The sequence below is a fragment of the Ochotona curzoniae genome, unplaced genomic scaffold (genome assembly GCF_017591425.1).
Source record: "Ochotona curzoniae isolate NIBS_2020 unplaced genomic scaffold, NIBS_Ocur_1.0 contig_3819, whole genome shotgun sequence".
NCBI lineage: Eukaryota > Metazoa > Chordata > Mammalia > Lagomorpha > Ochotonidae > Ochotona > Ochotona curzoniae.
This window is the reverse complement of record NW_024466004.1, coordinates 55613826-55636356: the sequence shown is the minus strand read 5'-3', so window position 1 is coordinate 55636356 and position 22531 is coordinate 55613826. Positions and strand designations below refer to the sequence as shown.

At 46.0% G+C, this 22531-nt stretch overlaps 1 protein-coding gene across 1 annotated transcript in view; it reads right to left on the bottom strand.

Moving 5' to 3' along the window:
* Window positions 1-2898: 2898 nt before the first annotated feature.
* LOC121158797 (sine oculis binding protein homolog) overlaps window positions 2899-22531 on the bottom strand; it is a 138447-nt gene continuing 118814 nt past the window's right edge. The window contains exon 6 of the mRNA XM_040983852.1: window positions 2899-4917. Coding sequence (XP_040839786.1) covers window positions 2899-4917 — 2019 coding nt within the window. The remainder of the gene's footprint in view (window positions 4918-22531) is intronic.

Below are 22531 nucleotides of genomic sequence, written 5' to 3'. Positions count from 1 at the left end.
AGATAGAGTGAGAAGAGTAACAATCACTGGTCTACGTTACCGACAGGCTCTTTTGTGACAAATAATGAGTCACCAACAAGCACAGGAAGCTATCATTCACCGGCCCCTCACCCACCACATATCAGCTTAGGATTTACTATTGGCATTTAATGCCCTCCACTTTTCACCTGTTACCAAATGGTGCTCGTCGTCAGGTCCCCAAAGCCATGCAATCTTTTCATTTAATGGATGCATTTCCAATTGCCCCAACTATATGAATGGGCTGGGATTCTGAAGACAAAGAAGAGAAACAGCACCAAGTGTGCACAGAAAATCAGGAAGGGCGAGTGAATTATGGCAGGCGGAGGCTGCAGTGAGGTGACGCGCAACTACCGAGGGCAAGAGGGAACGTGATTTAGTGGAGACACAATGGTTCTGCCCCCCTATTAAATCACTTCCCTTGTCACCTCTCTGTAGCTGCCAGAGCCTGAGTATTTCTGGCTTCCGAGGAAAAGCTGTCATATCTTAGGGAGCCCATCATAAACAGAACTCTCCAATCTCAAGAGGGATGACCGGGCAATCTTGTCATGGTATCTTCTAAAATCAGCTGAAGCCAGCTTAAATTTTTTTGTAATGATCCTGGCTCCCAGGCACAAGGCCATGGCCCGATTCTTTATTCAGAAACATCTGATAGAAGTCACCATGTATTCTAGGTTTTTATGTTCTGTGGGTCCCCCATGCTACTTACCAGTCCATGCCACTATTCTGGACTTGGCTACTTCTCACTCCAGTAGTGGTAGGAGATCAGCCTCCCATTCTTGCTTTCAGGTTATTGGAATGAGTGATGATAGAAGGTGTTTAAAATGACAATTCCGAATGCTTCCTGGCTGTCTGAAGGCTGGTGCTTATCTGTCACACACCTTCCCCATTACTCACACTTTTGTCAACCGGATTAAATTACTCCCGTGAAGAAATCTGGGGCATTTTCAATTCAGACGCCTAGGGCCATCTATCTTCAGCCAGCAGAATGCGACGATGTAAAGTTGGGCTCGAACGGTGAGGTCAATTTGGGCACGAATGGTGAGGTCAATTTTAGCAATCAGTGGTTGCAAAGGAAATCTCAGACTATGGTGACAGCCTTTTTGCACCACTCACAAAGTCCCTTGCTCCGGTTCTGTGCCTCCCAAGGAATGTTTCCCGCTATAAGGTCGGTGCCCACATAAGTAGGCTAACTCCAAGATGAGGGCAGGACACACCACTTCAAGTGTCACTCAGATGTATTTTTATCTCCCACTACAGAATCATGTGTTGGAAGCCCAGATTTTCTCTTGCTGCTCATCAGAGAGGAACTAAGCACTGTTGCCAGCACTAGAGATGTTGGTGAGAAGGCTTGGTTGGTTTCATTTTATTTTCAAAAGGAACTTTGCTACCAAGATAACTGAGGTGCATGAAAGAACCTTATTAAATAGATCACCAAAGGAACTAAATAGTGTCTTTATTCCTAGAGTGGCTTCAAGGAAAGGTTAACCCTGGAGTCCACCAGAATCACAACTCTGTCACTAACATGGAATCAGATTCCCTGCGGGTGATGCAATTTCTGTTTCATTTTCCTCTTCAGAACAAAGTAACTGCCCTGTGGATACAGATGTGAATAAATATAGCCAAGCACCTGCACCCTGCAATGCTAGAACTCCTTGTACATGGTCCATCCACTGCTCCTATACCTGGCCTTCTCCATCCTGGGAAATAAGCAGGTGGTGCATCATGTTCACCTCCATCTTGTCCCAGCCCCTGCAAGGGGCCGTGCACAGTTGGGGGATCAAAGAATTATTGCTTAATTCTTGCTTCCTCTCCCTCTCCAGAAAGAGCTGATAAATACAATTGCATTTTGGCCTCTCGACTATCCACCTGGATAGAGAAGAGAGATGGGCTAGGGCTGTTACAAGGTCTGAGATGAATACCGCTTCCCCCATGGGCCGCCTCTAATTCGGGAAGGGTCTTTCTGCCCATATCTTTCTCCTTAACACACAGAAGCCGTGTATTCCACTAGGAGCAGCAGGAGTTGCAAGAGAGATCACCTCTGTCTACCAGGAATGGACAAACTCCCTCTTCTTCCCCTACCTGTTGAATTCTGACTCACTGCTAAGTGACCCAGGAGACACTAATTGTCATGGGTCCCCAATGAGGTCAGAGGTGTGCACCTGCTTCAGCGGGGCTGGCCTTTCCCCCTCCCCCAACCAAACCTTTCAGGGTCTGTGGAGGTGAAGGCTCTATCACCTGGGCCTTCCAAAAGCGGCAGCAGCAAAGCTAATCAGGGATGCTTAAAGTCTGCCCTATGGTGGAGAGATACTGATTAGTGCCCCCAGTGAAGAGGTGCTATAAGCCATGGTTCAAGCGAATGTGGCTTCTTGACTGGCGCTTTTATTTGCATCCCGCAAAGGGGAACCCTGCGGTGATCAAGAAAGACTTGGAGCTGTAACATTTCTACCCAAGAAGCCACCCCACTGTCCAGGACACGGCCAGCTGCGGAGCGCCCCAGGGCCCTGGAACCTCATGACCGCACAGGGGGAGTGACCCAGTGATCCTTTCCACCTCCGCCTGTTCTCCAACACAGAGAGCTCCAGGGACTGGCCCAAGCAAAGGTAAAGAAAGAGATAAGGGTTTCAAGATAGGTTCTGTAGGTCACCCCCAGAGGCACGCCAAGCGCACCCTGTGGGCTTCCTTTCTTCGTAGTTAAAATGGGAATGATGTCACAAGAAATGATTCACCGTGGAATCAGCTAGGCATGAGCCCTGACTAGCATTCGCCCACAATGGGATGTGCCTGGGGAACAACAGGTGAGGCCCGACCGCGACTCTAAAGCGCGTTGCCAGAGCGCCGGTGGGGAGAATATACAAACCTTAAACATTTTTTTTTTTTTTACTTATTCTGATTTCTAATTCGGAGGCACCTCCTTTTGAGCGGCGGCTCCAAGTCCTCGGGCCCGGCGCTGAGCATGGGCGAGATGACGCACGGCGCCATGGCAGTCTTCTCGGCGGGTTTTGGCACAGGCTGGATCACGCAGCCGGTCTTGGGCAGCATTCGCAGAGCGTAGGCGTGGTCCTCGTCCGCGGGGTTATTCAGGTTCGGGTCTGATTTGTCGCCCCCCGCCAGGGCCTCCTCCCCTATCAGCTTCTTGGCCGCCTCCCCGTCCAGGTGGCAGTTGGAAGCACAGTTGTTCTCCTTCACCGACTCCAGCTCGCTCACGGCCGGCTCTTCGGGCGACAGCAGCTTCTTGGGGGGTGCGGGCGGCGGTGGCGGCGGGGGTGGCGGTGGCGGCGGCGGCTGCTCGGGCGGAGGCTCCGCGCCCTTGGCGCCCTCGGTGGCGGCGGCGGCAGGTGCGCTGCGTGTCCCGTTCACGATAACGTTGCAGGCCGCAGCGGCCTCGGGGCCTGCGGGGGCACCCGGGCCCGGGTCGCCGGCGGCGGGCGGGCTGCAGTGGCCGTCTCTGCAGCCGCCGCAGGTCCTGCGCTCGGCTGCGCCCGGATCGCGCTCCGCCTTGGCGTGCGCGTGCAGCGCGCGGTGGATCACGTTGTGCAGCCGGGCCCGGTGGCCCACGGTCAGGTCGATGACGCCGTCCTGCGGGCCGTGCAGCAGCATACTGCCCGGGAAGCCACCGCCTAGCGGGCCACCCGTGCCCGGGGGGCTGGTGGCGCGCCGCGTCAGGTCCACCACCTCGCTCCGACTGGGCTCGGCAGACGCCAGGCTCAGGGCCTGGCCCGAGCAGCCAGGCGGAGAGTCGGACGTCTTGGACGAGCCCTGCTTGGAGTCCCGCGGGGACAAGGAGTGTCCGCCCGGCTTGCCCCCCGCCGCCGCCGAGGAATCGCCAGGGGCGCTCGGAATGAAGTTCTCCCCGTTACTGGAAAACCCGTTGGGGGGCTTGGAGTCGTTGACGTGGGGGATGGGGATGGGGATAGGGATGGGCACTGGCAGGGGCACGATCACTGGGTATGGCACGAGCAGGGTTGGGGGTGGCACCAGCGGGGCGAGCGAAGGCAGCCCGAAGTTCATCATCTGTGGCACCGGCATCGGGCCGTTTGGCATCATGCTCACCGGCGGGAAGGGAAGACTGGGCAAGGGCGCGCCCGGCGGCGGTGGCGGGGGCGGAGGCGGCGGGGGCAGCAGGCCCGGGGGGTTCCCGGGCAGAGTGGGCGTGCTGGGCGGGTGGATGTGAGGGGACAGCATGGGCCGGTGCATGGGGCTGGAGGTGGGGCCCAGGTTGCGGGGGCCGCCAGGCGGCGGGGGGCCGAGGCCCGGCAGCATGGGGTTGGAGAGGGGGCTGTTGGGGTTGGAGGCGTGGTGTGGGGGCCCGCGGATGAAGGGCGGGCGGATCTGCTGCATGATCTGCTGCTCCATGAAGATGGGCAGCGGCACCGGGCCGCGGTTGGTCATCACCATGGGAGGGCTGCGAGGCGGGACGCCCAGTGGAGGCCCGATGCCCGCCGGAGGCTGGACGGAGACAGGTGGGAGGTTTGGCGTCTCGCTGCTGATGGGGATAGACTTGGGCACTGGCGTGGGGATTTTCGTGACAGAGCAGTTGGCAGTGTCGGAGGGGGAGACAGTGGTGGACGATGCCGCCGCCGCCGCCGAGGGTCCGGGGCCCTGATTTTGGCCAGCGGCAGCCCCCGGGGAGGGGGCCTTCCTGCGGGCATCTGTGAGCGGGAGATTCCAAGAGTCTGGCGTGAGCAGCTGCACCCCGGAGCCTTCTGCTTTATTTTCCAGGGGAGGGTGCAGTGTGCCGCACAGCCCAGCTGGAAGATTGGCCTGTGTCTCTTTGTAGAAAATGTCCATTTTGTATTGATTGAGACATTTGGCGCTGCAGAATTGAAGCCGCCTTTCCCCGTCCCCAAAATCCAGGTATTCTTTTGTGTGTCTTATGTGCTTACACCAGTCACATACCTACAACACAGCAATAGAAAAACCACACAGGTGAGATCAGCAAGTTCCTCGGGCAAAAGGAAGCTTCACCTCACACAAAAGGATTGTTTCAGATTGATTCACTTATTTTTTAAAACAGGCAGAAGGGGGGTTTCCTTTGAAAGGGCATATTCTAAAGGGTGCATGAAATGATAGGTTTGCTTTTTTTTTTTTAAGGTAACTTTGGGACAGCAATGATCTCAGTTTCCTATACCTCTTTAACTTCTTTTTCTTCCCCCCCTCAAGCATGATTTAAAGATGGATCTATACAAACAGGAGGATATCCCGGGAGTGGATCTGGCCTCCTATCTCCACTCTTTAAAGGTGAGGGAGGGAGATAGGGAATGGACCATTGTAGATGCCAATCTCAGTAGCCTGGGAGGCAAGCAGAAAGCTCCATGGACTTGCAATACATCCCTGCAAATTCCGCTCATGCGAAGTCACTTCAGTGTTGGATAATACGGTTGGAAAGGGTACATGGTGTTAACCAAGAATACAAAGCACTGAACATCGCTATGTCTGGCTTCCAAGGAGAACCTTGGAATTAGTTGTGAAGTCTGTGTGAGGTTCAGCTATTCCCAACCTGTGATGCTGCCGCAAGCCCGGATTATTTCTTGAGCTGTTTGCCCACTCTCTCTCAGTAGTCAGAATTTTTGGTGACATTTCTTGGCAGGCAGTCTTATTTAACAACTTTTCAAACACCAGAGAACATTTTCCAAAAGTTGTTACGGCTTCCCTCCACTCCTCCCCCCGCAACCCCCGCCTTCGTATCGACTCCTGGCAAAAGGAAGACATCACCAAATTTATTTTAAAGTTGGGCTGCAGAACTAATTAAAGGCTGAGAGCTTTTCCCAACTGGAAACCACTAGACATCAAAGTTCAAAAAATAGTCATTCTCGGCTTCAGAACCCATTACTTTGGAGAAATTATTGTGATTTCATTAACACATTAATTTTGCAACACCATCAGCTCTCACAGATGGTGAAGACATGATCTACAATTCAAATATGACTCTTGTTTGCACAAATGTCTTTCCTTCATATGGCATTTTAAACAAGAATTAATATGAGTAATCTTGCCATAGCTATAAACAGATAAACAGATGTCAAAATTTTCAATAGTTCTTTCAGTGCCTTACTTTTTTTTTTTGACAGAATTTTACACACACCATCTTTTTTTCTCTTCTTTATTCTTATTTCTATTCCTTATTCTTGTCCCTGTTTTTTTCTCTTCCTTTTTTTTTTTTTTTTTCATTTCCCTAGCATTCCAGCCACATAGCAGCAGAGGAGGGATTGTGAAACTGAGCAATGGTGGGCTTACTGAATTTAAGCCCTCCCCACCCCTCACCCCGCGCCCTCAAAGGCACTGGCTCCAAGACAGTTCTAAATGGAATCTGCTTTTGGCTCTTGGTGTTGCCTTGTTCTGTTGGTGGTGGGTGCTATATATATAGATATATATATATATTTAAAAAACTATCCTAAACCAATATAATTAAAAGATGATACATTTTCATAATGATTGGTCACATAAACAATGCATAAACAACATATGCTGGGCATTTGACTACTCATCTCATTTACCTCTCAGCTTTCCCTGATTGTAAACAGTGGTGGCCTGCTAGCACGTGACTGGGAGAACACCCACATGGCAAATGTGAGTCTGTATGGGTAGATCCGCTCTTTCCTTCTCACTCTCCACTCCCCACCCCCACTACAGCTTCCACTGGCATTTCCAGGTAACAAACCTGATGGGGTGAGGTTGAAGAGCGTACTTATTGGCACGCCTTAGGTTGTGTTTGGTCTCATATCACACTGATTGTTCACAATAATTGTCAACAAAAATTGTTGGGCAGTGAAAGATTGCCAAGTGATTTTGGTTGATGAGACAGGTATTTCCTCAGTTATCCGAAGTTTTACTGTTGCTGGAGTGGGGGGTGGGGGGGGACATGCCAGAACATTAGACTAATGGCTAAAGTCCTCGCCTTGCACGTGCCAGGATCCCATGTGTTCCTTATCCCAGCTGCTCTGCTTCCCTTCTACCTCCCTGCTTGTGGCCTGGGAAAGCAGTAGAAGATGACTCAAAGCCTTGAGACCCTGCATCTGTTTAGGAGACCCAGAAGAAGCTCCTGTCTCCTGGCTGCAGATTGGCTCAGCTCTGGCCATTGTGGCCACTTGAAGAGTGAACCAGTGGATGGAACATCTTTCTCTCTCTCTCTCTCTCTATATATATATATATATCTGCCTTTGCAATAAACATAAGCAAATCTTTTTTTTTTTTAAATGCCAGAACTAACATGTTCCAGTGTTTGACTATAGTGTTTTAAGTTCTGCCTGGATTAAGGGAAGCCTTTATTATGGTTGAGATAACCAATGTCCAGATACTGCAGAACTGCTTCTGACAAGTAGAGACCTACACAGTCCCTACCAAAAGCTGAAAAATTTTCTTCTAGACAAAGACTAAGAAAACTGATAGTAAAAACATGATTTGTACACACTTCTATTTTGGAAACATGATAATTTAAATAAAACTTACACATAATGATGCATTATAAGTTCTATCATGAAATAAAGCCACTTGCTTCTATTTCACTATTAGACATCTATGCAAATCCTAAATGGAAAATTCATAAGCTTAATGCAGAATCAAACACAGTTTCTTTACTAACAGACTATGAAAAACATTACCAGTAAATTAACGTCATTAAAATAATATACCAGTTTTTCTGGCATACTATTTGGTTCTTATTTTTTAATCATGAGGGGAAAGTTTTTCTGAAATCCTCAGTTGAGTTTAAATTGGCAGATTGAATCATCTGCCTCCCAAGAGTTCCTATTTCCTCAACCTAAATAAGTATTTTGAAGTGGAGTAAAAAAAATCTAAATATAACTGAAATGTCTTTTTCTTTCAATAATTCATTGAATGTTCAAGATCTACCCCAGTTATCAAGTGAGAATATCCACTATGTTTTCTTTATGTTCACATTAAGAGAATTACTGACATCAAAGTTAGGAACAAAATCCTAATATTCTCCTAGGAAGGCAAAGCCTGATGTTAGCTATCTGATGTTCAGCAGCACCCCAGATGAAGGTGGTGGTGTGGCACCTCATCGTGGCCCCATTCTGGAGTGGCAGGAGTGTGCACATGTCACCCCTTGCCATACTACATGTCAGCTCAGAACAGAAACCTAAAAATACAGAAAAGCAATCCTGATGAAGCAAAAAAAAAAAAATTATTAGACAGGGAAAAAAACTGTCACTTAAGAAATAATGAATCAAGTCTGCCTTACAGGATACATTATTTAAGATGAGGTCAATGAATTTATGGCACAAATGGCTATATCATGTGAGGCAATAAAAGGCAGTCCCATTATTCATTCTATCTCTATCTAATGACACACTAGTAGTAATTAAAGATTTCATCATAAGTGCCACTGCTGATTACTTAAGATGTGATGGTTAGATGAAAATATATCTTTCATCACTCTCTTTAATAAAATAACATTTGCATATCCATGAGATACATAGCATGTATCTTATAAACTGTTTTTTTTTTCCTGAATTGCGGTGTTGTAGGTATTTCTTCCTCTCCCTTCCGCACAGATGTCTTTAAATTTTACATTATTTTTAACAACTTTTTGAAGCAATATTTTTACTTCATTATGCCAAGAAGTACCAAAATTCCTTCAAGTATCATAAAAGCTGAAGAAGTGTGACATTAACTCACAAGTCCCAGGAATGATTTCTCCCGCGTTCCACCCCGGCTTTGTTCTGGATGGCATCTGGCCTCTTGGGTTCCACTTCCCTCCCTAACAGATCCAAGACTGGACAGAGGCTGGAACTGGCTCACGATGCCAATCTTTACAGTCAGCAAATGCGATGCCACTGAGCATGACAGCTGAAATGCTTTGTATCACGAATCCATCATGTATCACCAGGAAGACAAAGAGATCACAGGGGAGATAAACAAATGTGTACTCCATTCAACCCTGTAATAGCAGTCCTCCACAAAGATTAGATTTACCTCCCTGGGATGTGTCCAATTCTAAACAACAGAATGAACATTTCCTTGAGTCCATTTAGAGTATTTATATTTTGGTGGCTGGCGGCCAGGGTAGTACTTATAAGCTCAGTGGCCTGATGGATTCACTCCTTCCCCGTGAAATAAATGTGTGGCAACCTACACTGCTAAACTGCTCAAAAGACACTGCCTCAGCAGAAAGATCACTTGCTCTCGATACAAGAAAAATGAAAGGCAGAATTTCTGGTTCCTCTAACTCTTTCCATCTTATGTTTCTCCTGGAAAGAAAGAAAGCTATTCATGTTAGCAACTGAGCTTTTATTTTTACACAGACATTCAAAGTCAAAGCCCAAGTATGCCACGAGGTTACCCACATGGGCCCAATATATACACTCTGCTGGGCGTAAGAGTTGGATTCAATTAGCTGGGGGAGGGGGACAGAGTTCCTAATTAACACATTCATCAGCTGTCAGCCCTGGGAGTGAAGTTCATCCTTTTAATGGAACCCGCCACTACCTTGTGAGTGGTAATCTGACATCAGGCAGTATTTAATTAAGAAATCATTTTGTTGGAATCTTTCTTATCTAGTGTCCAAAACACATTTACCATACATGAACAGTTAAAAAAACTTAGCATCTTCTTAAATGCTGTCAACAATTTGAACCACCTCCTAGAATCTTCTTGTGCTTCTATCCATGAAGATAGCACCTGGGTTAACAGTTCATCGATTGTAGTTCTTTGAGCACATTTGTACTTTGTCATAAGAGGGTAATTCTCTAAGCCTAGGCATGTTGAATGTAGCTTTGAACTTATCATCAGGCAAGCTTGGGGGAAAAAAAATTACTAGCTCATTCAAGAATGAAGAGGATGCTCAGTGTTAAGATTTTGGGGCCCACCCCACCCACAAGCATTCACCTCCTGCAGGAGTTGAGGGCTTCTGCGTAACCCCACACAAGCACCTGCTCTCTGCCCTGGAGTGGTGCCACAGTTGCAGAAGTAACTGTTCCCTTGGGTCTAGACACTGTGTCCAGCAGGGCTCTAGTTCAGTGTTCCAAATGTTTTAAGCTCATTTTGTTGTAGGGAGGAAATGATGGTGCAAGAAGGGAAGAGAAGATTTCTGTTCACCAGTTTCCTATGAGCCTGTGTGAGATAAAATGAAGCACAAAACTCCCTGGGTAGGTACGCAGCTACCAGCCCCTACCTGCCTGCCTGCCAGGAGATGGCTGCAGCGGTAGCAGAGGGCTGACCCACAGTGATGAGGAGCCAGCCTCGTAGCAGCCAGATAGTTCTGCCTGCACCGCAGCCACTCACCTGCCTGAGAAGCAACTATCCAATTGAGGCTGAGCTGTCATCTTTTCCCCAGGCCACTCATTCCCTAATTCAGGCAAAAGCTTGATAAAGCAGCATGATGCTTGGAAATGAGGGCTAGAACCATTAAAATGAATAATTCCTCTTAGGTTCAACTGCTATTTGAATAGTGGAAGCCATAAACTGCGCTGTGCGTGTTTTATTAGAAAACAGAGCTGATGGATGATCTGCCGGACTCATCCCATGGTAGAACTGTCTTCCAAAGGAAGCCACAGTATCAGACGCCTTGAGGACAGGCCAACCCGGTCTGCTAGAGCGAGTGTATGTGTGAGGGGAGTGAGAGGTGGGTGGCCCCGTTTCCTTGCAAAGTTGGATCTGAGGATGGAGAGAGGAAGAAGGTGGTCTGGCAATGAATGGGCAAAGTCATACAGAACTAAGGAGAGTGATTCCGACAGAAACAGCAAGGGCTCTTGAATAATAAGGCAAATTCACAGAAAAAGTTCATTTTCAAAACAGAATGTTCTGCAGGTTGAGATTCCGACACGATGGTATTTGCTACACACTTCTTCCTATTGACCCATCTTACTGAGTTTTTTTTTTAGTTTTGTTTCGCTTTGTCTTTTTCTTCACCTTTTGCTCACCAAACAGGATTTGGAATTCAAGGAGAAGCTCAGAGTATCTTTACTACATTTGAAAAGTCTGATCAGGGAGCAGCCCTTACAGAACCTTATATCATGACTCAAGTTGTGCTTATAAGTTTTGAGCTAGATTCCAGAAATCTTGGGCCAGGTCACAGGTTCTTCTCTTTCTCTTATGCCACGAGTTCTGTAGAGCAGAAATGGGCTTGGTTGCCAGGATCTCAATGAGTACTGACAAATGGCTCATTACTGACCCAAGTCTCTGAGTCCACAGTTAAAGCAAGAGGTAGAATCCTGGCTTCCAGTCTGTCCTGACAACCAAACACATGATTCAGAAGAAGGCGACTCTCCCCTTGGGCTGACATGTTTGATTGCATAAGAGCATTAGCCAATTATCACAAAATTCTTGACTTCATTTAAAGCTGAATAAATGCAACTTACATCTTCCCAACACAAGTCATCCAGCTAGAAACCAACAATATTCAAGCATCAGAAACTCCGCTTTACTTGGTGCTAAATGCCTACCTCTCTCATCTTTGTTATTTGGCTCTGAGAAGCTACAGAAATGGCCCGAGAAATCCCAGAGCAATGAGATTTTGCCCTGGAAGCAACCTCAGTAGCTGGGCGGGGAAGAACAGATGCAGGCATTTAATCACTCAGCCTCAGGTGCTCACTGGGACAGGAGATCACTAATAGTGACAGCACAACCTGGGAAACACATGAGGAGGAAGGGATGCTACCATGTGACTACAGATATGAAAAACCTACTACGTGAAAAAGAAGGTGTTGGCTGGCGCAGTGGCACAGTAGGTTAATATCAACCTGTGGTGCCAGCATCCTATATAGGTGCTGCTTCATGTCCTGGCTCCACCACTTCTGATCCAGCTCTCTACTTATGGCTTGGAAAAGTAGTGGAGGCTGGTCCAAGTCCTTGGGATCCTGCACCCATGTAGGAGACCTAGAGGAAGCCCTTGGCTCCCAGCTTGGAATCAGCTCAGCTTCAACTGTTGTGGCCATTTGGGGGATTGAACCAGTGCATGAAAGACCTTTTCTATCCTTCACTCTCTGTAAATTCTTCGTTTCAAATAAAAAGAAATAAATCTTAAAAAAAAAAAAAGAATGTTTCATACTTTCTCTCCATGATCATGAGTTTGTTATGCTCAGCAAATCTCTCATTGCCAGCTCCAGATATTATGCTGATTGCCTACCTTGGAAAAACTGCCATCTCATAATGATATTTGTGCATTAAAAAAAAATAAGCATTCATTGAAATCTCACTGTGTGTCAGGCACTGTACTAGGAACTTGGGATCTAAGTTGAAGAAAAGGCAGCCTCTGAGTCTGGCCTGGTAGCCTGGTGGCTAAAGTCTTTGCCTTGCATGTGCCAGGATCCCATATAGGCGCTGGTTCGAGTCCCAGCTGCTCCACTTCCCATCCAGCTCCTTGCTGATAGCCTTGGCAAGCAGTCGAGGATGGTCCAATGCATTGTGTCCCTGCACCTGCGTGGCACACAGGGAGGAAGCTGCTGACTCCTGGCTTCAGATCAGCTCAGCTCCTGCCGCTGTGGATACTTGCAGAGTAAACCAACAAATGAAAGATCTTTCTGTAGATCTGAATTTCCAGTAAAAATAAATAAATCTTAGCAAAACAAAAAGGCAGTCCCTGCACTCACACAGCAGAGTCTACTGCAGGAAATGAGGGGTGCACCATTTTCTACTCAACCATCTTTGCTGCAAACTGAAGCTCATAGAAAACTAAGCTGCTTCTTGTACTGATTCTACTTGTGACATCCTGAAGCTTAAGACAAGATTGAGTGTCTAATTGTAGGGATTTAAGTTATTCAAAAGTAAACATCAAGCCATGCTGAAGGCACAGGCTTTGCGCTCACGGAGGCATGACACTCAGTCCTTGGCCTTAAGGAGTTTCAAAGCTATCTGCTAACAGCCAGTGAGAGAATTAGTGCCTACATTACCTTTACATACTTGACCCTGCTTTCAAATGTGCCCTTGGTGCTGTGTATTCTTTCTCCCTTTATTTTCTAAATACAAAAGGTACAGGGGGTGGGGAAGCTTCAGAAAAAGTTTATGGAAAAAATGAAATTAAAAAAAATGGAATTAAATGTCCATCAACTTTTTGAAGCAGCCTCGTCTACATGGCTAATTGGAGTTTCATTGCGTGTGACCGTAAAAACCCCTTTCTATATGGGAAAAGTGCCAGAGGGTGACTTTGGGACCGGTATATAAAGGAGACCCATCAACCTCATGTAAAAACAAGTGAAACGGGTTGATTGCCCACTTCGTAGGTGAGTGTTCACCTCATTTCTTCCATCATGCCTCAGTCCAGCTTTTGAAAAATACCTGGTTTGAGTGTCAGAGCTAACTAAATGTAGCTCATCAGACATTAATGATGACTCCTTGGGAGAAGTGCTGTTATTGTCAGTGATGCTTGCAACTCTGTTTATTCTACAGATTTTATTCAAATTAGTCTTAGCACCCTCATCCACTGAGCTGTAATTTAGCATGCAGCAGGCAGCACCACTAAAATGCCGCAGGACCCAGGCTATGTGTATACAGGTGGCTCATGTCAAGGGCACTGCTAGAGAAAATTAAACAGCCCCTCTGACAATCCTACATTGTGACCCCCACCTCAGCCCAATTCTCAAAGACCTGTGGCTACTGCTAGGGAGGTCTCATCCGCCAACTACCTACCTCCTGATGGCTTGGCCCTTACCTGCTAGGTATCTGGCTAAAGTATTAACTTGTATTGCCTCACTTAGTTACCTGTAAAAAAAAGATTTATTTATTTTTATTGGAAAGGTAGATATACACAGAGGAGGAGAGACAGAGAGGAAGATCTTCTGCTGATGGTTCACTCCCCAGGTGGTTGCAACGGTCTGAGCTGAGCCAATCCGAAGGCAGGAACCTGGAGCTTCTTCTGGGTCTCCCACGAAGGTGCAGGGTCCCAAGGCTTTGGGCTGTCCTCGACTGCTTTCCCAGGCCACAAGCAGGGTGCTGATGGGAGGTGGGGCTGCTAGGATTAGAACCAGTGCCCATATGGGATCCCAGAATGTTCAAAGCGAAGACTTTAGCCACTAGGCTATCATGCCAGACCTCCCACTCAGCTATCTTTTAAGTGCACCCTGGGTCACAACCTGATTCTCCCTGTGTGTGCTCCAATATCCCTATTTCAGCCTCTGCTGTTGGTTTTCCCAGTCCTCAAATCTCTCCAGGACACTCCATCAAAAGCACGGCTTTTATTACAGTGTCTACTGCAGACACTATTCCAATGTAATCCTAATAAATTATAGCCGTAATGGGGGCTGGTGTTCTTTAAGCACTAGTAACCATGCTGCATGGATGACCTCATCTAATTTCCACAAGCGCCTTATCATATAGATAACTGGAATTTAGACAGATGAAATGACTTGCTACAGATTACCTATGCAGATAATGGATGGCAGATCCTGCCTCACTACCGCAAAGGGATTTTTGCATTTTCTTTCAGAAGCACAGGGTTAAGATGGTTGCCTAAAAGTTGACAACCTGCTCTTTAAAAATTCCAGAAATGCAGACACTGAACACACAGATTGAACAGCACCTGTCTCCCCTAGCAAGTATGGATTTCCATCTGCACATAAGCAGCCTCCCTGGTGATACTCAATTTTCCATGAGAGAGAGAGAGAGAGAGAGAGAGAGAGAGAGATCCTTCCACATCCACTACACAGCCACAGGGAGGGTCACACCACTGCAATGGTTCTCCTTCACACCAGCTTCTCAGTAGTAAAATAAATGCAGAGCTCTGTGCTTCACAAGACAGCCCGTTTTGGAACTGGGCAGTGCTGATGGTGAGGAAGCAAAAGCACTTAACCTCCCTGTTACATCCACTGACTGATGGTCATGCTGTTCTCCAGGGTCTCCCAGAACACATGACCATGCTTCCAAAACCCCAGCCTTTCAAATACTTGAAAGGAGCCATTGTGCTTCGTCTAAATGACTTTTCCACATCTCCACTATCTATATCCTCTCCCCAGGAGACGAGGGTCCAGAGACCTTTCCTGCCGCAGATGCTTCACCTTGCCCAGAAACAGATGCTGCAGCCTGACTGGCAGAGTCCAGTGAGTCCCTCCTCCCTCCTGCAGGGTACTACTACACCGCTGTTAATGCCACCCAAGAACGCATATGCTTTTTCACACACATGCTCTGCTGTTAGATCTTCGCTTTAAGAAATAAATACTGAAGGAATGTGTGTTATATGAGGGTACTCCAAAGAGTTTGCAGAAAATGTCATGAAAAATGTTTATTTTAGTGCTTCCAAATGTTGAAACCCAGACACACTTTATTTTTTTAATAACATGTATTTTCCACAAACATTTTGAAGACCCTCATGTGCCAATTTCACTTAGATTATTTCCTCTGAGATAACTTTAAGATTTCACTTAGATTATCCCCTGAGTTCTGACAACAAACTTGTAAAACAGCAACAAACAAACAACAAACAAACAGAAAACTACTGGGGTTCTCCACCCTCCGATTAACTTGAAGGTGAGAAAATGAAGACTCCGAGGGATCGTGTGATTTTTCCCAGTCTCACAGTCCATTAGCAGTGGAGCCAGGCTTCAGATCCAGAGCTGTCAGCCCATCCTCTTCATTCTGTTCAGCTGCCTATTCCTGAGTTTCTGGTCAACCAAAACCTTGTTCTCTTGGACGCTCATCAACCACATGTTCCATGACACATACAAGGACTTCCGAAGGCAAGCCATCCAGCCTGGGGGTGGTGTTGAGTTTCAGAAATCAGAAATCCTCTCCCAATCTTGAAAACTTGGTCAACATCTGTTCATTTCTGTCTTTTTGGAACCTCTCCTATTCTTCATGTCTTTCATGAAGAATATCCAAAAGTAAAAGATTATCCAAAAGTAAATATAAAATTCTCTACGAATTTCCTTAATGGGGCTAGAAGATCTAGATTTGTTTAGCAGAGCAGGTGCTCTCTGCCTATCTCTCCTTCCCTGACTTGAGATGTGTGGTCTTCTTTGTGGTATTTATCCTACCATTTTTGGTATAGAAAACATTCTTTTTATAGACATAGCGGAAACCAAATAGAAGCTTCCCAGTTCTGTGTTCTCACTGTCTTTTGTTAAACATGACAAAACATCCTCTTAACTCTGATCCATCCACTTCTACTTGTTTTTGCTTCCATCGACTTCCTAGGTCTTTTGGACATTTACTTCCTTATGGGCTTGGGACCTTTGTATCTTAGCCTCCCTGGTAAAATAAACATTTCAGAACTTACTGCCCTTGTCCTCTAAATACTACTGAGCCTCTGGTCAAGAGGATCAAATCCATCACTTTATGGGTTATGTTTTTACAACCCATTGAATTTTCTAAATTTTTGGGAACATGGCTAATCACATCCAGGATTCTCTCCTTCTGCCACTGCCTTTTCCAAAGTGCTCAGTTACTTTTTCTCTCCAACACATCCACACATCTCTACTCTAAACAGTAATCAGAATGGTGGTCTAACTAGGCGCACCCTTAAGGTCTTTCCACCTTTTCTGGGTGTTCGCATGACATGGGGAAAATTCTAAATTGCTAGTTTTAAAGTAAATGATAGTCTTATGGACAGCTTGGTAAACTATCCCATATATTGCTTCTTTACTGTTTAATCCATCTTTTGTGTTTACTGCAGACTTTGTATTACATACCTCAATAATACTCTTCTGATGCTTCTTCTTACTTTCCTAAAATTCCCATCTCACATGGTCCCTCAAGCATGTGGCTGGCCACACAAGGATGTATGTTCCTGAATACTCATCAGTCATGTCAGAAGTCATTTGTTCCAGCTGGTTTATACGTGCAAAGAGCAGGCTTCTTCTCCACTAACCTACCTTTTCCAGCATAACCTGCTGCCTTTATCCTGAACAGTTGCATGGGTTTGGTAGGATTTTTTCTTTTTCTTGTCTTTCCTCCCCACTTCACAATTTTAGGTTCTTTAAAATCAGAACTGTCAGGGGTGCGATGGCTCAATTGGCTAATCCTCAGCCTTGCACGTGCTGGGATCCCACATGGGTGACACTTGGAATTTCAGCTGTTCTATTTCCCATCCAGCTCCCTGGTTGTGGCCTGGGAAAGCAGTCAAGGATGGCAGTCGAGCCTTGGGACTGCACCCATGTGGGAGACCCAGAAGAAGTTCCCAGATCCTGGCTTTGAATTGGCTCAGCTCTGGTCATTGCAGCCATTTGGGGAGTGAACCAGTGGATAGCAGCATGGTCTGCAATGAGACATGATAAATGAGGAGTTGGAATGTCCACGTTCAATGCTCCCCTACAACTTGGAGCCCTGCTTCTGTGTCCTCAGGTCCCAAGCTCTCATTTCAATGCCTGCTGTGATGATCAAACAATACAAATGAAAGCACTCTAAAAACATACAGTGCCATGTAAATATGCACATTCTTACAAATACACAGAAATAATGTTTTCATCTTTTAAAAAAAACGAGGGGCTAACTGGTTTACCTACAATCTACTCTTACTCATTATTGTTCTATTTAATTTCAGTTCTAGAAAACAAAGAGAAAACCCACTGCTATGAATTTTCCCATGATGTATATACATGAAAGTAAAAAGTATACCACAGAAATACAACTAAGAAACCCAAATCAACAAAACACTTGACCTCCAGACTTTCCCCCCTCCTCAGTCTCCCATGGCTTGTGTTTGACAGCAATGTAATTGCAATAATGAGGAGCTTTGGGGGCCAGGATGTGGTCTTAAGTTCACTCTGGCTGTTTTAGCCCTAGGCTCTGCTCCAGGCCAGCACCAGTCACTGGGGTCAGAGTCACCAACAGAATCCCTTATGCTCCGCCACACACAAATGTGACATTTATGGCATCTGGTGCACAAAGCTGCAAATTCATAACGCCACTGAGCTGGGCTCAGAAACTTGTGGAGAAGGAACCAGTTTGAGTTCCTATTGTCTTTTCTTTTTTTAAAATGGATTAAAACCTGTGTGAGAGAGCATGTGTAATGACAATTTTTCAGGTATCTGGGAGGGATGTGCTAGATTGCTTCCAATTTCTTTTAACTCACATGCTGTATCATTTGTCTCTGGAAAGTTTTCCTGGCCATCTCTGGTCTAACAGTTGGTCTAATTCTCATCCATCTTTGTTCTGAACCTTTAGTATCCTGCTGTGCTAACTACCTGGTTGGAAACCAACACCTCACAATGCTAAATTCTCCACTAAGCATCCCTCTTACAACTCACTCTCTTCAGCAAATCCCGGGTTATCCCAAGCTAATCTCCTCCCCAGACTGAATGGCTGACTTGCTACGAGGAATGAAGCAAGAAAAACTGGGATACAAAGATGTATTCATATCTATTTAAATGCACCTGTTATTTACAGAGCTCTTTTCAATACATTCAAGAAGCTGCAGACACTATCACAATACCACTCACTGCGGTCTGTAAAGAGACCAGCAGCCAGATAACATATCTTGTTCCAGAGATAATTAAGATTAGCAACAATTATACATCAATTGTTAGCACTTGGGGAAAAGCCTCCTCTCCTAACCTCTGGGTAACTAACTGCATCATTCTCCTAATGATGTGAGGAATGTGAGGAATACTCCTGGTTTTGTTTGTTTTGTCTCTCTCTCTCTCTCTCTCTCTCTCTCTTTTTTAATTGGAAAAACAGATTTACAGAGGGAAGGAGAGAGAGAAAGATCTTCTGTTCATTGCTTCCAAATGGCCTCAAGGGCTGAAGCTGAGCCAATCTGAAGCCAGGAGCCAGGAGCTTCCTCCGGGTCTTCTGTGTGGCTGCAGGGTCCCAAGGTTTTGGGCCATCCTCTGCTGCTTTACCAGGCCACAATCAGGGAGCTAGGTGGAAAGTGGAGTAACCAATATTGGAACCAGTGTCCATACAGTATCCCAGCAGATGCAAGGCAAGGATTTAGCCACTAGGCTATCATGCTGGGCCCAATACTTTCCTGTTGGATTAATCATACAATTGGACCCTTGACTCCTGAATCAAAGGGGATGGTAGAGCTGTTTAATCCAAAAAGTCCATGCTATGGGCTCCAGATCTGGTGACACCAAAAGGAAAGAAATATTAGGGGATATGGGTATTAATCTAAATGTGTGAAACTGTCTTTTTTTTTTTAGGGCTTCATACATAAAAATGAAAGAAGCAGCATTATTGGGCATATTCTGTTACATCAATGCATGCCTTTGATACATGTCCTAAAGTGAAAAAAGAACTGGGAAGGGAAAAAAGAGGGGAGAAACAGCTGGTTACTAACTACCGCACCAGAACAGAACCCATTGGATACTGCATGCCTGTTATGGCCATGGTCTCGTGATTTCCCTATACAGCTGACAGAACACAAAGGTACCTCAAGACACTCGTGTGGGATCTACCTCAGAGGGGCACAATAACGCACTGAATTTGTCATATTTTCTTCTTTGGGGAGTCTGAAATTAAGATAATGCCAAGAGCCTAGATAGTGGTGGAGACAGTAGTCATGGAAATAAAGCCAGAGGAACACGGAGGAAAGACAGTTAGCAAACCCCACAGGCAGAGCTTAGGTTGTGATGGGTCAGGAGGATTATGAAGCGAGCTGGAAATGACTGGAGTAGGAAATTCTCAAAAGTTGTACACCATCAGGAAGCAACGTTGCCTGCTTCTTGGGGATACCCTGGGACCATCATCATCATCAGAACAATGAGGATGAACAGCAGTGGCTATCTGCATCTTGCTGAATTCCCTGGACTTCTAGGTCATGAGCTCCCATAACTTTAAGGACTACCAAAAGTTTAGACCAATTTAGAACACTTTAACCCATTTAATCCTTACCACCACCCTTCCTGGTTTTTCTTTCTGCTCAAAGCTGAGGCAGAGTTATGAAGGTGCAGTGACTTCAAGCTCCCACAGTCATTCCTCCCTGTGGCATGCTATCCCATTCCCTGTTATGGACATTCTCAGGCAAGGCTAGGGTGGGCCAACTCCTACCCAAGTGGCAGACAGCCATGCATTCTGCAGTCTCAGAAGCAGCGAGCTGGTACTGGGACACAGCTCTTTAGGACAAATACTGCTTCTGAGGGTCCCCACAAGAAGAAATGTGAATACTCGGTAGGATCTTTGTCTTTACCTAAATCTTGGCAACTGCGCCCTCCTCATACACCATTCCCATTCCCACTCCTTGCTGCCCAATGTGTATGCTGAGAGACACTAGACCCACACTATGTTCCACCCCCCAAAAGGAGTCATTAGTGAAGCTGGGGAAATGTAGAAGACCCTATGCCTCCAGCTGGGATTGTCATTGCACATTGCCACAACTGAGCCTCTGAGAATCTCTGAGGAAAACAAAATATGGCTGACTTCCTCCACCCAACATTTCCCCCAACTTTTCAAATAGCACTCTTTTTGCTAGAAGGATTTTGTAGGAAAACACCTGAGAAAATGCTATTTTAATGAACTGGGTACCTGTAAGACAGAGCCAGGAAACCTAGATCTCATCATTTTTCCCTTAAGAAAAACCTCCTTTTGGTACTAGGCCTGGGTCTTACAGCACTAAGACTTTCCAGAGAACCATCCAGCACATCAGGTGAGTTTGCTATACAAGTATCGGTTGTAACTGAACTATCAGAGATAGTGAAGTCCACCCCCATGCTTGGGCCCTGCAGCGTGTTAACGGGCTCTCTCCTGCCAACAATGAAGGTGACTTGTTCCCTTATGGCACTTTTCTCAGTCTCACAGCTCCCTACTCACCTCTCATCAGCTTCCTGTGCTCACTGAGGCCTAGGCCCTATTACATTTCACCCTGTGGTTTTTGCTTCTGTAGTCACTACAAACTCAATTTCTGTCGTGTCAGGTCTAGTTACCCAACACAGCCCACAAGTGCAGCAGGACGTCATGAATACTGTTACCTAGGGTGTGACCTTCCAAAGTTGGAGGCAGCACCCGAGCGCATGTGAGGTCATCCAGCTGCATGTTCTGCATAACACCTGATTAAGGAGCATCTCATGCACAGCGAGCCACCTCCACGGATGGGCACTTGATGTGTTCCCAAGCACCATGGCCACATGGCCACAACCAAGAGCCTCGCGGTATTTTCATATTCACACACAGGGGACCCTGTTTATCCGCCTACTCAATCAAAACACAAAACTAAGAAATACTACTTCAATCAGTCTTGCTGGCAGACTGATTTTGAAATAAATTGGTCTATGAAGGTTTCTCCTAGTCCAACTCATATTGATCATTTTATCTCCTCCATTCACTGCCATAGGCTACTGGGCAAATTCACTCTCATTAACAGTGAGTGACACACATGTCTTAAAGGGCCAGAACAGGGCGATGGCTACCCTTGACCAAGGAAATGCTTTGGATGAGAACCTACATCCTGTGAATATTTGAGAGCCTGTTAAATCCAGAAGTGTTATACTTGTCCTTACTACTATGGTTTGCAGAAGGTAACCCAACTCTCCCAAGTCCTACCAGTTGTAAGTCACTCAAGTTCTCTGCCAAGTCCTGTTAGCAACATATAGTCAATCTGACTACAAAGAGTTGGAACAATTACCTAATGAAAAAGAATAAAACTACCTGCTGAATCTACGTGGTTAGACAGCTGAAGAGATCTGGGGGTGAGGCAGATGAGGGGGTATTCACCCACTGGTTAAGCCATGGGTTAGGATACCCACATCCCACATTGTAGTGTCCAGGTTTTATTCCCGGCTCCATCTCTGGACTCCAGCTTCTTACTCATGTGGAAAGGCAGTAATGACAGCTCAAGCGACTAAATTCCTGTTGTTCATATAGAAGACCTGTGCTGAGTTCCCAGCTTCACCACCTCCCCAAATATTTGCAAGGTGAACCTGCAATGGGGAGCTCTCTCCTCTCCCTCTCTCTCTCTGTTACCTTTGTCTCTTAAATAAATGTTTTTGTAAGATAAAAAAAACCTGTCAAATTGTTAGGAAAAGAAGGAAAGCATGGGCTTGGCCTGGTGATAGTTAAAATGAACTGTGGAATAAAGCAGGCTCCCGGCTAATTGAGCTTTTGCTGTACACCAGTGAGACATGAGAGATGAGTTTGGATTGGAATTCCATTACGGGTTTTTAATAATTAAACATTACATGTTTAGAACCTCATTCTTCTGTATTACTTTTTAAATATTAATCTATTTACATCAGCTGGACGTCCCACATCTTGACATGAAGTAAATGGGAGTCACACTGAGACAGACAATTGTGATCTTAGCCTACGACATCTTAAATGTTCAACAACAGTAAAAGTGACACCTGCCCTCCACGCGGCCCGATGCTGCACAGTAGCAGCTTTGGGAGAAGCCTCGTTCCATTGTTCTCTGCACACACTTTCTTCATCATTACATGGACTTTGTCAATGAGCAAAAATCCAAATTCATCTTATTTTATGTTCTACATGCATCTCTTAAGATCACTGGGGTGCCCTGCCCTCCTCAGAATCAGGGTCAGGACATGTATGTGACAGGGATGCAAAGGCTTCCATGATATTATCCACACTGTGATGCAGCATAAAAATTCAAACACGCATGCGTCCACACACACACACACATGCGTACACACACACACACACACACACACGTACACACGGCAATAAAGGA